The 16,402-nt window shown below is 36.4% G+C and overlaps 1 protein-coding gene across 1 annotated transcript in view; it reads left to right on the forward strand.

The window, feature by feature from the left end:
• Positions 1 to 16,402, forward strand: part of COL25A1 (collagen type XXV alpha 1 chain) — a 298,288-nt gene that overhangs the window by 173,024 nt on the left and 108,862 nt on the right. Inside the window, exon 5 of the mRNA XM_079307351.1 lies at positions 6,592 to 6,609. Coding sequence (XP_079163477.1) covers positions 6,592 to 6,609 — 18 coding nt within the window. The remainder of the gene's footprint in view (positions 1 to 6,591; positions 6,610 to 16,402) is intronic.

Genomic DNA, 16,402 nt, shown 5'->3' on the forward strand with positions numbered 1-16,402 from the left:
AAACTCCACCATTTTAATGCATTGGACAGTGTTGCTTTCTTCTTCTGTGCTGCCAGGAAAGGACTGTTCAGAGATAACATCTGAAAGGTAGTGCAGGTCACCTCAGTAGTCACAAACGTCCCTAGGATGTCAGCACATAAATAAGGCAGTGGTGGTGCAGACAGCCAGGATGCTGATGACCCGTTTTACACTCTCAGCATGTCATCCACCCACGATGTGACAGGAAACCACAGCAAGGGCTGGCGGGAAAGTGAGGTAAGGCATTTCATTCCCACAGGGCTTCCCAGACACAGCAACTTGTTATTGGATCTGACAAGTAGGTTAGTGCACGGGCTTCTTACAAAGCCAATACTGTACCAAAAATAATGAGTTTGACAATGTGTGCATCCAGCTGATGTCCCTGTTCATGTTAAGTATGTCTGGAATTTTTGGCATAGTCCAGGATCGAGGGTGGGAGAAGACAGATACTTGGGGAAGCATGGTGATTTCACTAGATGATATGGCAGCAGTTTTTTATAGTGCTTATTGTTTTCTTGATAGCTTGTTGAACCCACTCAATTTATGTCCACCTATGTGTAGTACATATTAGTCATAGTGTGGAAGGTGTGAATATACACTCTGGATGAATAGTCACCAGAACTCCTGCAGACCTGATTTTGACTAAACTTATACACCGATTGTTAGCTGACAAGCCAAAGTAGTGCTTAGGAAGGGGGCTAAATGCAGCAAGGGTAAAATAGATCAACATAAAATCAGCAAATATGTTATGTGCTCTCTTCTCAGCAGCAGTGATCCAAGTCTAGCAGTGTGAGCAGTCAGCCCTTGGGGCTGTATGCTTAGGAGGGGCAGACTCAAGAGGGGTGCCTCTGAAGCTCCAGGGGAAAGTCTGGATGCATTTAAGAGAAAGCTTCTCTTCAGCAGACACAGAATAGTCTTACATAGGGCAAATACCTGAGAGCTCACAATTTCACCCTAAACCATTAATTTAATGGCAGAAAAAATCCTACTCTGCCTGCTCTTATTCCGTTGCCAGTGAAAGTTAACCTCATTGTCATAAGATATAGTGAATAAAATCACATTTAAAATAAAACTGTCTTTCTTTAGATCTCTTCTCTCTCCTCTGGTCACCTAAACAGGCAATTGATACAAGACCAATTGCTCAGTTACAGCAATATACATCCACTTTAAAATTTAAATTTTGTATAATTTGCATTCGTATAGCTGCAACCAACTTCTGGACTCTTAAGAAAATAAGTAACTTGCAAAATACTAGTAAGGAAAATTCCATGTTTCCCAAGGGAAAAAAGAGGAAGCAGAGTAAGGCACAGGATTTCTCAGACAAGGTGTAGGTGGAAATCTTTAGTACCCTGTGAACAATGTGAGCTAAAGTTTCTTATCAACAATCATTTCTATAATGTTAATTTAAGTACAGATTAGTAATGAGATTTTATATTGCAATTGCATAAATAAATAGGCTAAGTAAATAGCTGTTTTCTGTTATTTAAAGAAAAATACACAAGCAAGATGCATTATTTCATATGTTTGGTTATGTTGGACCACTGTGATTTGCCAGACTAACAATTTCTTCATTGCATGTTGATCTTGTCTTTTGTTAAACACCAGCTATTGCCTGGCTACCTCCCACCATGTTGTTTTTATTAATTCTGTCCCAGGTCTGCTTCTTTTCTTCTTTTCTGTGTCTTCAGTCTCAAAATGTATTGTATTTATCTGTTGACACATATTTCCTCCTCTTCTAAAGTTCACAGTATTCCCCAAGTCTGTTTTGTTCCCCTCACCTTCAGTGTTCCTCTGATTTAACTGTTCCATTTTGTTTTGACTTTTGATTATCCCAGGGTCCGATTGGTATGGATGGAAAGCTGGTAGGTGATTTGTTCAAAACCAGTGTAATTTAGGTCTTTCACATATTCCCCTCTTGGCTTTTTAAAATTATATGCTGAAATGAATATTAGTCAAATACTGGCTTCCTTCAGCATAATTGAGTTCAACTCCAGTAGCATGGATTTTTAGCAGGTTGCTGAAAAGCCACTTTAGTCTTTTGTGCCTATGCAAGGAAATGGAGGTCAGCTCAGCTCCTCCTGTTCTAATTAGCATTAGCTAATTTTCTGTCTGGATTAGATTGGAAGACAGATATTGCTCCTTGGTGCTCTGTCCAAGTGTAGTTTGTGGTGCCTTTCAAACAACAGGATATCAGTTCTGACTACATTTCTGTGACTCTTCCTTCTTTCACAAACGCTTAATTTCTGTGTTTTAATTTCTGTGCCTGGATTGTGTTGGCTAATTAAGTCTGAATAGCCTCATGTCTCATAATAAATGCATTTCTATGATATTCCAGATACTCGTTAGGGATATGCTGCTTGAATTAAGTTAGAAATAACATTCAATTTTATACAATGCATTTGTTAATGCATTTCTACTTGTGTGTATATTTGTGTAGCTTTATGTTTAAATGTATGAGCCTGGAAGTTTATGTTCCCAGCTCTTTAAAGATTAACACCATGGCAAAGTTGTGAAAATCTAGTTTTGGCACTTTCTTATGCTATTCCTTTTTCTCCCTCTCTTTTCTCCCTTCCCAGGGGACCCCTTTTCGCTGATACCCTGGATAGCTATTTTCTTTTCTATTCTTTTACTTACTACAAGCCCCATTTCCTTTGTAAGCTCAACTTGTTAACTTGCAGTGTCAGCTTTCATTTTTTCCTTTTTCTTTCTTATACTCCTTGAGGTTTCTTTCTACTGTTAACTAACTTGTCTGTAAAGTTTGCAATGTGCAGTCAATAAGCTTTTCCTTTAATCTCTTTTAGGGTATTGATAACTTACCTGTTGACTTCAGTTACACCATGGATATTTTATTTTTGTTTTAATATCTTATATTTTAATATTTATATATCAGCAGCTAATATTAGGTTCAATTGCTAGGAAGAGATTAATTGATAACAGTAGAAGACCTTCCATCATGGCAATTAGAATAAATTGACAAATCCCTTTGTTTTGCCTCAAAATAGTGTATTAAGCTAGTAAATAGAAATATATAAGGGAAAATTGTACTGGAAATTTGACTGAAACCATGACATATTATACAGCTATGCCCAGTGTAGTCAGTTTAGATTAAAAAATAAAAATAAAAACAGCATTCAGTTGGGATAATCAAGTACATTAGCAATAATTCAGAGCTCAAAGCAGTAGCCACCAAAATGCATCAGTCAGTGGTGTTGGGACTGATCCCTAAATGTGTGCAGAGACAGCAATTAGTTGATAGCTAGAATCAGTGAATCAATTTTATAATATGTAACAGATTTGAATAAAGAGATATTCATTAGACAAAAATCAGACCAAAACTGACTTTTCAGTCTTGAACAGTATTTTCTCCCTGTTGGTTATCTAAAATTTAGAGAAGGACTTGCAGCTAAAATATTTTAATTCACGAGTAACATGAATTAGGGGTGATTTCTGCAGCAATGAACCAGACTGATTTCAGCAGTTCTGGGGCTGTTTTTGGAGCACAAGCAGATAAATTGAGATTGAGCTTGTTCAGATAGTATCAGATTGAATTCATGTTATAGGGTTTTTTAATGAACACCAAAGTAACTCAAGGACCTTTATTCCCGACCCTTTCACAACATGCAAAAATGAGAGAAGGAAAAATTAAGAGCCCCTTTTTGTGTCCCACACTTTGAATTGCTGTTGTGTGAAAATAACCCTTTACAATTAAAAATGTCAGTGTTGTGATGCTTTTGTACCCATACATTTGAGCTGATGAGTTTCATAATTTAGTGCTTGCTGCACCCTCTGGGTAGTATCACTTACTGGATCACTTGTGAGAAGGGAAAATTCTACTGTAACTGCAGCAGATAGTAAGGCGAGGGGTAGATGAGGTCACTCAGAAATATTGAAGGATTGGGAACCATTGTAAAAACCAGAAAATAATTCACTAATGCAAATTTCCTTCCACGCTGAGGGATCTAATAGTCAAGGGGTTAAAATCATCCTGCTTTGAGAACTGTTGTATTCAGCATCTGCATTTATACCTAAATGCAAGATAATTGTAATATTGGCCACTTATATAAACTAATGGTAATGCAGCTATTATATTCCTGATATCTCAGAGAATTTTCTGTTTACATGAAAATTGTCCTATAAAAATTATTTTTCCAGCTCTTTCTGTATTGGGGATGTGAAAAAATGGTAATTATAAATGCTCAGTACCAGAAAGGCAAAGTAGTGATGCTGTTGAGATTGAGAGTAGAAAACACTTTAGTGGGAGCATGATTGCAACCCTCACCTCATCTTCAGTTCAGGATATGTTTGTATATATGTCTCTTGTATCATACATATAGCATGTACCATGAGGACACTTAGCAGCCTTTACGTCTTAAATGAGGGAAAAAAGTCAATTTTCAAATCTCATTGTTAAAATAGATATGCATATATTCTGTTAATTTGCTTTCTACTGATTTAAATAAGCTCTTTGTTGAAACATTTTGGTAATTTCAGACCTTCATTTAAGTTTTTGCTTTATACACACACACACACACACACACACACACATATATATATATGTGTGTGTGTATGTATAGATATATAGATATATGTAGATAAATATATATGTTGGAGACAGCCTTTAATGGTTTGGTCAAAATCTATTGCAACTTTAGATATTTTTGTGAGCAAATGTATTCTGAATTTCATGTATAAAGTTTGCAGGCACAGACCTCAGTTTAGATAATTTATACAATTTTATTGTACTGGCTGCCCATTACTGCATCAATAAGCAATTCCTGATGATTTTAAGATCAGGTATAACAAAAAATAACTTAAAACGTCCTGTGAAGGGAAGATTGAGGTCAAATCTGAGTGCTGAGAAATCTCAATCATATTCATTATCCCAGTGTGATGTGTAATTTCATAGAGCTCACCAACTCAGAAAGTTTTACCTAATATTTGAACTGAAAAACCTCAGCCAGTAAGTTTGGGGTTTTTTTGTATCCTCTATGGTGCAGTTTTGTTCTAAGAAACAAATAGAAAACAGCAGCATCCACAACAAGGAATACTTTATGCTGCATTCAGTGTAAAGATTAGATAGCCACAATAATTCTGTATTTTACCATTATTCCTTTGTAACGTGATTCCATATATTTAAAAAAAAAATATTTTAAAACCTTTTTTGTGAATTTGAATCTCATTTTATTGTGGTTTTTAATTGGCACAAAAGGTTTTATTAGTTTCTATAAAGAAACATTTCTTCATTTGCTTTTCTTTTTGATAATGGTTCCCAGTTGAAATGTTTTCACCCTCCACCCCATCTAAAATTGCCCAGAATCACGGGATGCTTGAAGGTGGAAGAGAGCTCTCAAGTAGAGCTGTCTTGAGCAGGATTACATCTAGATGGCTTTTGAGTGTCTGCAAGAATGGAAACTCCACAATCTCCCATGTTCCTGTGCTTGGTTAGCAGTAAAAAATGTGTCTCCTGATACTCAGACAGAAAAGTTTTTACTCTCTGTAGGAGCACCTTCCAGCTGAAATGGTTCAACAAGGTTTAAAAGAAGGCTTCATGCTCAGTTTCTGTCAACAAAAGGAAACATAATTTCAGTTTAACTGAAGTATTATTATGATTTTCATGAAACACCAGAAGCTAAGCTAGCCCTAGGCATTTAGAATTCTCTCCAAGGAGAAATATGTAATTTTTTTTCTCTGTCTTACAGTGTGAGCTGATTGTCTGGGTCATGTTGTTCATAGTCACAGCTACTGTACTGTTTGCTAAAATATTTCTGTTTCATGCAAGTAATTTCTATTAAGGGCACTAAAATAATTCATTTCTTTCACTGTCTTTTCTGGTCTAGGCAAATTAGGGATAGGAATTCTACTCAGTAAGGGCTTGCAGAGAAATCCAATTCCTCAGTGTGCAAAGGTTGCCTCTCCACTTGTCCAGGAATGATCTAGAGGGGATGTTGATAAATAAGAGAGAAGAAATGTATCATCTGTCTTCTTGAATTGACTGACAAAAACTCATTTCAAACCTTTCACAATTGCTGGTTTAAATACTGGTTTATACTTAAAACTGTGGTGCCCGTAGCAATGGCAAAATGACTGCTGTTTGTCCAGCAGTGTGTTCCTCCAGTTTTGAGACTTTTTCATTCAATCAGCAGCAATAGTAAATAATTAGCATATCCTTGAAGCATGGAGGTGAGCCATAATAGAGAATGAAGTGAAAAAAACCAAAACATAATACCTGCTTCTGAATCAGCTCAGCACCTCTGGCTTCTTTTTCACTTGAGAACTGTCAATTAAGTGTTCCTATCATTTCCAAATTGTTAAGAGTATCTATAATAAGAAGTTTCTCACATGCAGTTTTGATGTGTTATTGGGATTTATTTCTAGAATCAGTTAGTTGCAAGAAAGTTCATCAGTTTGAGTTCAAACAGTCAAATTCAATATTAACTTAAGAGTCCAAAATCTGACTTCAATGCAGTCACTGTATATTTTATTAGCTCCTTATTAGAGAGCACTATAACTATTTTCTACTATTTAACGAGTCACAACGTTCCATAATCTTCTGTTTTTCTTGTTTTTTTTCAGGGTCAGCCTGGTCCTCAAGTAAGTGCCATCTTATTTTCTTACAAAAGTAACAGTTAAACACAGGACCCACTGAGCTCAGGTTGTCTGCAAAGTGTTTTACTGTATTTTTGATACTACTGTAATCAGACAGAAACTGGTAACCATTGCATAATTCTGTAAGAAAGATATTTCCCAAGAGAGAAATATGCCCCCTGCATATGGTTGAGTCCCCTCAGCTGTCTGACCAGATGGTGGGGTTAACAACATAATACTGAATAGAGCAAATCTCCTAACTATGGCTTGAAACTTTGCCACCAAACTTTAAAGCAAGATAAAATAACTTAGCAAATGTGTAGCAAATGTAATACTTCAACTGCTTATTAATCACATGATAATAATTTTGCCATAATCCAGGCAGCCCTCAGTTATTTTAAATATGGCACTGCTAGCTATTTTGATTAATTAGATACGCTGCTTTGAATTAGTTCTGCTTTATTTAAGAATCGTAGAACTTTGTCTTGTGGGCTGTAGTTAAAGATGTGGAAATCTAGGGACCTAAATTCAGTTCTAAGGGAGAAATAGACCAGCAGAAAGGAAACATTATATATAGAAAAGAGTAAATGTAAATTATTTGAGTGCTATAATAATAAGTAAGAACAAGGAAATTTGAAAAAAAAAAAAAAGTTACAAAGCCTATACCAATGCCATACTTAGTGAAATCAGCTGAGAAGCTCAGCCTTTTTGTATGCTCTATATGCTTTTGGGAAGTAAACTTTGATCTGTGGAACTGTCTTAGCACAAGTCAGTTGCCCAAACCAGGATTTCTGTGTGTGAGGGCCTTTTATATTTCAGAATCACAATTGAAAGTTAAAGCTTTATCACTTTATTGACTGGCTTTTTTTTTTTAAAGCTAAGATTTTCATTATGAGAAGCAAACATTTCTTTTAGATTTTTCAGAAATGTTTCTAAACATAATTTTCTGCTGGAAGACAGATTGATTTACAAGCCCTCAAACCTCTTGGCCTGAATGCTCAGTATCCTTGCAGTGCCAGGCTCCATTTAATAGAACTGTGTAAGGAGTCCATATGACACTGGAGATGACTTCTGCCCATGGCACTTACATTTCACAATAGGCTCTTGGTGTGTGCACTACACAGAGAGGTATCTTCAGCCTCTGTGCTGCTGGGGGTTGATGAGGAGAGACTGTAATTCTGTGTGGCACTGTAGCTCTGAACAAGCCCAGTTGAGGACCTGAGGCTGATTCTGAGCCTGTGGGCTGCCCTCCAGTTGATGTTAACTTGTGCTGCCACCCGTGTCCTTTCCTCCTGGGTTTGGACCCCCACCTCCCACACTTCAGTTGCTTAGAGAATGTCTCTTGCCTAATGCTTGTAAACAGCTGCTCAGTCTTTGGAGCTCATATCTCTACATGAAATGCCCTGGGGTAGCTGTAGGCAAGGAACCACCATGGAAATGGCAGCATTCAGTACTGTTTCAAGGGCAGAAAGACAGAGAAATCTCGTCACGGATGTAACAGATGTGAGGTGCAAACCAAAGAAAAAGGCCTCTAAAAGTGTTCCCCAAATTGTTTTAAGAGAGAATTCTTGGATGTTAACTTCAGTAATGCCTCCCAGTGGAAATGCTCCCCTCTGGGTCATCATCATTGTCCTCAGCAACATAACATTCTTAATAACACCTTTTCCTCCTTTTCAGCTCAAGATGCTCTTATTGTGTCAGGAGGATATGTGTGTACACAGCCATTTCAACTAGCTGATAGAGTCCATTAATAGTCCTTTTAAGAGCACTGGTGGGGTAGACAGAAGGGCATGAAACAGAGTCATATTCAGCTTTATGTTAAGATGCCCAAAGCCAGAATCGTGTGTTGTGTAGGTGCTGACCTCTGAGGTGTCTAAGCACTCCTTGCAGACAGTGAAGATTGAGTCAATACTCAGTGCACCTAGAAAGCTGTTCAGCTCATGGTAAACTTCTTGGGCTCAATGACACTGTGTGCATTGGGCATTTGTTGCTGTGTGAATTGATCCAGCCTCAGCCGCTGGCTCTTTTGTGTGCATGGGCTGCAGTCTGTGAGGACTGTGGTTGTAGCTGTCAGTCACAGGCAGCTGTCTTGGATACCTAGGGAATCTCTCACATGACACTAGCTGCACACATTCGTGCCTCCTAATTCCAGATTCTGACTGTAGGCAGCTACTGAATCAGATAACTGTTCTGCTGAATTGCCTTCTAGCCAGTGTTGACATCTGCGTGTCTCAGGCGGCTGCATGGAGGCTGTACATTTAGAAGTTTATCCCCTTAAACTCAGATCCAGATAACTTGGTGAGACAGCATTTTTTTAAATATTAAAAGGGGTGTTTTTTAAATATTGGAAGCTGTGGTTGAAAATCTTAAGACTTTTAAAAATTAAAAGTATCCACAGAAAACAGAATCTGTTCATATACAGATAATGTCATGCCTTGGCATGTCATTAAATAATACAGAAATTCCAGCTTGTTATGATTGTCAACAATTTCCCTGGTGTTAACTGTGTCCGTGAGAAATTCAGAATGTATTGATCAGTTTGGTTAGTAAGTCAAGTCTTCCAGGCTTCAAAGAACAAAATTGTTATGCCCATTGGAGAAACACTTGGAAAGTTTCTGATGTCCTAGCCATGTAAGTCCATGCTAAAATCAGGGGTAAATTTGAATTGTTTGAATACTCACTGTTCTACTAACACCTATTATTTTTCACTATGTTTTTATAAAGTACACACTAAATTCACCTAAAACATATCTAATTACTGGGCACAGCCTCCTATTATTTTAATTGTTTTACTGCTTATTTTCTTCAAGAATAGATGGCAAAAAATAATTTTGCTTCACATTTTCCCATGTTAAGAAACAAAAAACTTTATTAAAACTTACAGGTGCCTTATTTTTTTCTTCCAATAAAAGCTTATAGTTCTGTTGTATATCTGAAAAGTAAAGACCACAATAAAAAAAAATAAAATTTCTAGCTTAAACTTTTAAGAAATAAAGTTCCTTCTTATGATTTTGGTATTCTGTTAAAAAGAAAGCTACTTTAAATACCATGTAAGCTGTGTTCTTCTGTAGAAGAGCAAGTAAGAAAATATTTAATATTTTTGCTGAAATTAAATTCTGACTCTTGAGTGACCCCAAAAAATATCTGCTTTTTCTTATCTGGAATATAAATTTGTATTTATATTAGCTTGAACCAGAAAGGGTTCTTCTCCTAGTAAATCCATACAAAGAAATTCTGCTAATACTTACTCTTTTTTAAATAATGGAAGTATTCCTGCTTGCCATAGAACAAAGTTTAGCTTCTAGTCTAATGTTAATTCCCTAAGAAATGTAGTATCTGGGTAAAGAGAGATGGTTGGCTATTTAAAACTTTTTTTGTTGTTCAGAGATAAGGTTCATGTAAATACTAGAAGCCATGCTTTTAATATTATGGTGAAAGAAGACAAAACACTCCTTTTAAATAATCTTGCTGCACTAAAATTATTGAAGATTGTATGTGTGGGGCAGGGTGGTCTTTTGGGGTGCCTTTGTCTGAGCCAGCCAACTGTTTCCTTCTTTGGGGCAATATCCTCTCCCTGGCCTATCTCTAGCACAACACACTTTGTCTCTCATGCTTGAGCACTCTCTGTGTGGGACTTTGAGATACTGCAGCCCCACAGATGCTTCTCCTTTCTCTTTGGCAGCTCTCCATGTCTGCATTAGAAATGGACAAAGTATTAATGATTGATATTTGTTTTCGTGAGATTCTTGTTTTCCTTTATGTGACACATCCGTGGATGTGATATTGTAACAGCCTGAAATTTTCCAGTCCCTGGTGTGTGAGAAATGGTTTCCATAGTGATCCTGGTGACAAATTTATGTGTGTCCTTTTTTTCACCATCAGGCATCAGGGTATGCAACTGGAGTATTTTTAATTTCTGATGACAGAGATTCTGTTTTGTGGTTAAACTGGCTATTACTGGCTTGTGCTGTCAACAGTGCTGGTGGGAACCATTTTAACTTTTAGTTTTCTGGTTTTTGTCAAAGGACAGAGAAACACAGCACACCACCAGCCCAATTTTTGAGTGGGTTTGGAAGGCAGCAGTCTAGGGAAGATATTTATCACTTCCTAGAGAATGCTGTGATGGTCAGAAGAGTCCTAGATCTTAGAAAAGAGTATGTGACAGTAGGAAGGATGGGAAAAGGGGTGTATAAATAAAAGGTGTTTTTATTCCAGCTGAGCCTCTCTTTCAGTTTTAGTAGTTTGGATAGCCATCTGCATTCCACAGCCTGCTAGATATTGCTCTCAATGCATGCCATTCAGTATTGGGGCAGCTGGAAACATCAAGTGATCGTGTATGTGTTTTCATGGCTTTTCAAGCTACAGACAAGGTGCATAATGCCCTATGGGCCAGTGCTGCACAGTGGTCTCTACCTGTCAGATGGTCAGAATTGGACATGTTTCTTTTGCTCTGATCACCATAAATTGAGGTGTAAACTCCACATTGCTTTTTTTCTGCCAGTTTGCTCTCACAAATGCCTCAAAACTCTTTACTTACATGGAGAGAGGCGGAAGGAGGCAAGAAATACACTTAGGAGTAACAAAATCAGCCAAAGACTGAAGAAATAGTTCTTTTTCAGATGCACAGTGCAGGAAAGTTACTGCTGCTGGGAGAATCCCAGTGGTTGTACCCAGGCAATCAGCTGTTCTCACTGTTAAGAACAATCTTGTGGGATACTTCTCATAAAAACTCATACCCTATGCTCCTTTTTAAATTTCTGATCCATCCAGCTGAAGAATTGTATGAGTCAGTTTGATTTTACAAATGCTAATCTGCTTTTGAGTTAAAAGTTGCAAGTCAGATTTTGCTGTCAAACTTCAACAATTAGTTTAATTGTAGTAGTAGGCTTTTAAAAGTCTGTTTCTTACTTCCTTTGTACAAATACCAAAGATGAATCCTTGATGCTTTTGCTGCCAAGAACAATTTACTGTAAATTATGAGATCAGAAATTAATCTGAGGGCATCACAAATAAGCTTTTACTGAGTTTCATATGTGTTTAAGCAGGCAGAACTTTAGATGCCATTCTCCTTTCTTAAAGCTAATAGCATTTGTGAACACTGTTGAAATTGTGAGACCTGTTTAGGAAACAGCACATATTGATTTGTGAACAAGAAGAAACAAATGCCATTTTCATGGTTTTTCATTTTATGTAAGTTGCTAAAATGAACCACATCAGAGAGTGTTAAGAGAAGAAATCATGCTCAAAACTTCAAATATAAAGCACTTCAGTTTCCCCTGGTAGACTTATGCACATGTGTAAACCAGAAGAGCTGTGAATATTAAATGGTTTTCTTGGCTAAGCAGACAGTATTAGTGCAAGTAAGAGGATTCTTTGCCCTCTAGAGAAGAGAGCACAGAATTGGAGATTTAGGGTGCAAATTGTTCTGAACTATCTGTTGTACCAAGACTAAGGAAGCACCACACAAAATTCAAAACTACAGAGAAGAGTAAAAGTTCAAATCATCAACAAACAAGGTTCTTGTACAATTTGATGCTATGCTCTGCTTTCAACAGTTTTTTAGTTGTCTTTTCCCACCCTTTTGTCAGGAATGGCAGAGAAGTCTCTAAAGGCAGATTGATGACTTCCCTACAGTACCCTGCTAAGTGAACTTAGTTGGGGATAATTAGACTTTTTAGAGCTCTGCTCAACAGGCTCTGTCAGACACCAAGAGGAGGCCAGACTCCTACCCCAGCTGTGCCACTGTGTTCTTTTACTTGGGTAGGAAAGCTTTTGAGTTACAGATTCTGTAACTGTCTGGTGCTGAAATGGCAAGATATTCAGATGTTCCACAGCATTTACTGGAACAGATTATTTATTTATTGTTTTTGTGCTTGATTCAGAAAGTATCAGACTTGAATTCTGTTAATTTTGCTGATTATTATTGAAATTACTGATTCAGCCTAGGTTTTGATTTTCTACGAACGGAAAATTCGAATATTAATTGTACATAATTCTATGAAAAGGGCTCTTTGTGCAACATAATTAATCAATTATGGATGTGCTTGTAAAATAAATTGTGCTCCTATGAATGTGGATTCTTTTACTGAATCTGAAGATCTCCTTTGGGAGTAGCTGTATGCAATAGATAAAGAAAGCTTGGAAGATGGGCTTTAAGAACAGTTTGACCCAAAACTTCTAGAAGTTGATCTCCTCATTTCATAGTTCACATAGCAACAATTTATGACACTCTTAGTCTGAAGAAATAAGCCCTTAAATTAGACAATAAAAATATTTTAAACTCTATTCTAAACTCTAAAAGAAATTATACACAAGAGCTTTCTATTTGTAGGATGTTACCAGCTTTTCTTCATGGTGGCATCATTAATTTTTTAAAAGATTTGGGTTTGTTTTCATAAAATAAACATTAAGATCTGATTCACTGGTCACATATGCCAGAATAAATGTGATGGGGAATCACACATTAGCATTCCATCTATTCATTTAGAAGTTCCAGCTGTCACCAGGGCATAGTAGATCTTCTAACAGCAAGTGAGAAACTGTGAAGCAAAAATCACTTGCAAGACTTAATTTGGTAAAGCATTGCTTAGCTTAACAGAGTACATATGGGTACAAAAAAGCAATTGCAAACTTAGTATTGTGGTTCCATTATGACATTACAAAGGGTTGTCAAAATATAATTAAGGACTCTGATATATTTCTGTATTCCTAAATCATTTCTTTATCAAATGACCTTCATATTTTTTTCCTCTTATTCTACATATGGCAGAAATACACTAGTGTGTTCTGTGTTCTATTAGAGATTATGTCAAAGCAACATATTGCACTGTGTTCAGGAATATTATATAGTATTTTACTATCCTGCTGCACATGTTTTTAATTTGATATTAAACTCATGCTGGCTTATTGTTTTTAGTGATCTTCATGCTGTGTTTTAGCTTTGAATTCCAGTTCAATTTTTTGAAGATCCCAGTAGTTTCACTAACTTGAAAAGAAATAAATCAATTAGGAGTTATAAAAATGTGTATTTCATCAAGCTTATTGTGACTTGAAGATAATGCTGTGATGTCTAAGACATGTCTTTCACAAGGTTTTCAAAATATCAGAATTCCTTTGAAAGCCATTATCAGTTCAGAGACTGGTGATGTTTTGTGCTAAATGCTTGAAAGTCCTATAAACTTGAGCAGACCTGGGAGATTTGGATCTCATGCTGGGAGAGGAAACCTTCAGAATTTATATTTCCCCTTATAAAGTGACACTCCTATGAACTGAAATTTTACTTCAGGCAAATTTATGTGTTGGTAGAAATGCTTTAGGTTTTTTTATATTGAATTGATGCTGGCATGAAGAACTGTGCTGATATGGTATTCCTTCCTGTAAGGATGAGTCAAGTTTTGAGAAGGAAGAAAAAGGCAAAAAATGCAGCAGTTACTTTCATTGGAGTATTTTGTGTGCCACCAGTATTGTTACTAATGAGCATGGCATGGAAGTGTCCATTCTGTTTGTGAGCTTCAATTCAGATTGCCAATTTCAAAATTGCTTTGTCCATCCCTACAATACTGTAGGACTTCCTAATATAGTTTTTACTGAGATCCATCAGTAATATTCAAGAGCTGTGAACTGCTGAGAAGCATGTAAGAGAATCATGTATTTTCAGAAATACAATCCAGCTATATTGCCCAGTATGTCTGCTAGTGATCATTTGCCAAAAAGAATAAATATCCATTTAAGTATAAGTACACATATGTGTTTAATTTCCCCTGAAGATGTTCTGAATTTTGTTGTTCATACTCTTAGTCTTGAGGAAAAAACAATTTTGTTTTTAATAAACTTTATGTTGTCTTAAATTGCTTCCTGTATAAAGATGCTTCCAACCTTATAGGTTGCAAAAATATATTCAGTCAGCTCACTTTCATATATATCTGCATATAAAAGTATGTGTATGTTTGTAGTTGATACAAAAATGCATCTGCATTTATCTGCTGTTCCATCTCAAACTTCCCAAATCTGAACAATTCTCAAAATAGCTCTATGAAATATGTCACTGTAGTTTTCCTCTTTGGAGATAAGAGAATTAGTGACAATAAATGAAAAATTTAGTTCTTGTACTGACATTTGTCTTACTGTAACATAAATACTATTTTATATGCTATTATTTGTGCTTTTCTTTCTGTATACTATTTGACATTAAATGAATTCATCTGATTAAGGGTTGATACATCCCCATCAAGACTAGAGTTATGTCTTAAGAGGGTCAAGCTTTGCCTCTTTTTCAGCAATACCTTTCACCTGGGATAGTTCAGAAACATTTGCAGTAACCTGATACTTGCAGGTCACTTCAGGTGGGTTTGTGCAGTGTAGCTTTCATCATGACATTTGTCAGACAGTTCTTGTGAAAAGGCTCTTTTGGGTACCAATGGAACCCATGCACAGGAACAGTTTAAGGGACTACAGAATTTGCAAGTGGTCATAGGAAAGCAAGATGATTCTCAGCGGAATGTGTCATGTTTTGCTTCTTCCCAAGCATTAGCATACTCTGAAGTTAAAAAAGTTACCTAGTTTCTGAAATAATTCCATTGCTCTTAATCTGTGGATATCTCAGAAGCCTTTCTACCTCTGGTGCTATTTTTTATATGGCTGTGGCTTTATACTACTATTTTACTGCCATTTTCTTTTAACCATTCATGATTTAAGTAATCTAACATCTTTCACAGTAGCATTTTATAGTAGCATTTGCAGACAGCATTAAAGGAATATCTAAATCCTTCTTTGGCATTCTACTACCCTACAAGAAAATATCTAGTAGCAAAATATGGAAAAGAAAAAACAGCGTATAGATAGTATGCCTTGCCTTTGAAATACTGATTGAAACTCAGAACATTGCTACTGAACCGATTTGGAGTCACCACAGTAAATGGAAGAATGGAATTGGCCTTCCTTATTTCAAAGTCTGTGTTAAAATCCTCTTGCTAAAAATAGGCTTAGTGTTAAAATACAGCAAATACATGTTATCTGCAAAACCTTGTTCAGATAACCTTGTGAGCTGTGCAGGCTTGCTTTTTACACAAGTTCAACCTTTATAAGTTTGCCTTGATATGATAGCAGGTATAGGCCAAAATTTTTCAAAAACCAGCCTGGTTTTGTTCATCAAATAGATGAACAGAGAGGTTTTCTTTGGAATTTCAGTCGTCTGTTTCTGTGTAGTTGCTGCATTTTTTGTAGAGCTGGACTCTGTGCAACATCTGTTAATGTAAGTGCATAAATCTCCTTGACTCAGGTGCTGGCCTGGTAGATATTTGGATGCTATTTCATCACACAGTAGTAATGCAGACAGCAAAGTTAAGATATCCAAAAGGCTAGGGACCTTGGAAGATGTATTTTGATAGCCATAGGTACTTCTATGTGGAGTGAGTGGCAGTGGTGAATCTCCATCACTCTTAAACTCTCTGAAACTCTGAAGTCAAAGAAAAAAAGATTAAATGAGGAAAGGGCATTGTCATTGCACCTGAATTATCTACCAAGCTAATAAACAGTCAGGGAAGCACCAGAGATGTTTGAATTACAAAAGCCACTGTTCAAGTTTTAGGTTAAAAATAGCTGAAACATTGGAATATGAATTACTGTTTCTGAAAATAAAAGATGTTGTTAACTCCCAGCAAGGAGTTTTTTTCTTACTAAGCTTTTAGGAATAAGTGAGAGAACTGGCATACAGATAAAAATCTACCAAAGAATGTCTAAAAAGTACTTAATGGTGAATTTTTTTATCTCAAAAATCTGGGAGAAGGATTTCATGAATTTG

This window comes from Erithacus rubecula (genome assembly GCF_903797595.1).
Source record: "Erithacus rubecula genome assembly, chromosome: 5".
NCBI classification, from domain to species: Eukaryota; Metazoa; Chordata; class Aves; order Passeriformes; family Muscicapidae; genus Erithacus; species Erithacus rubecula.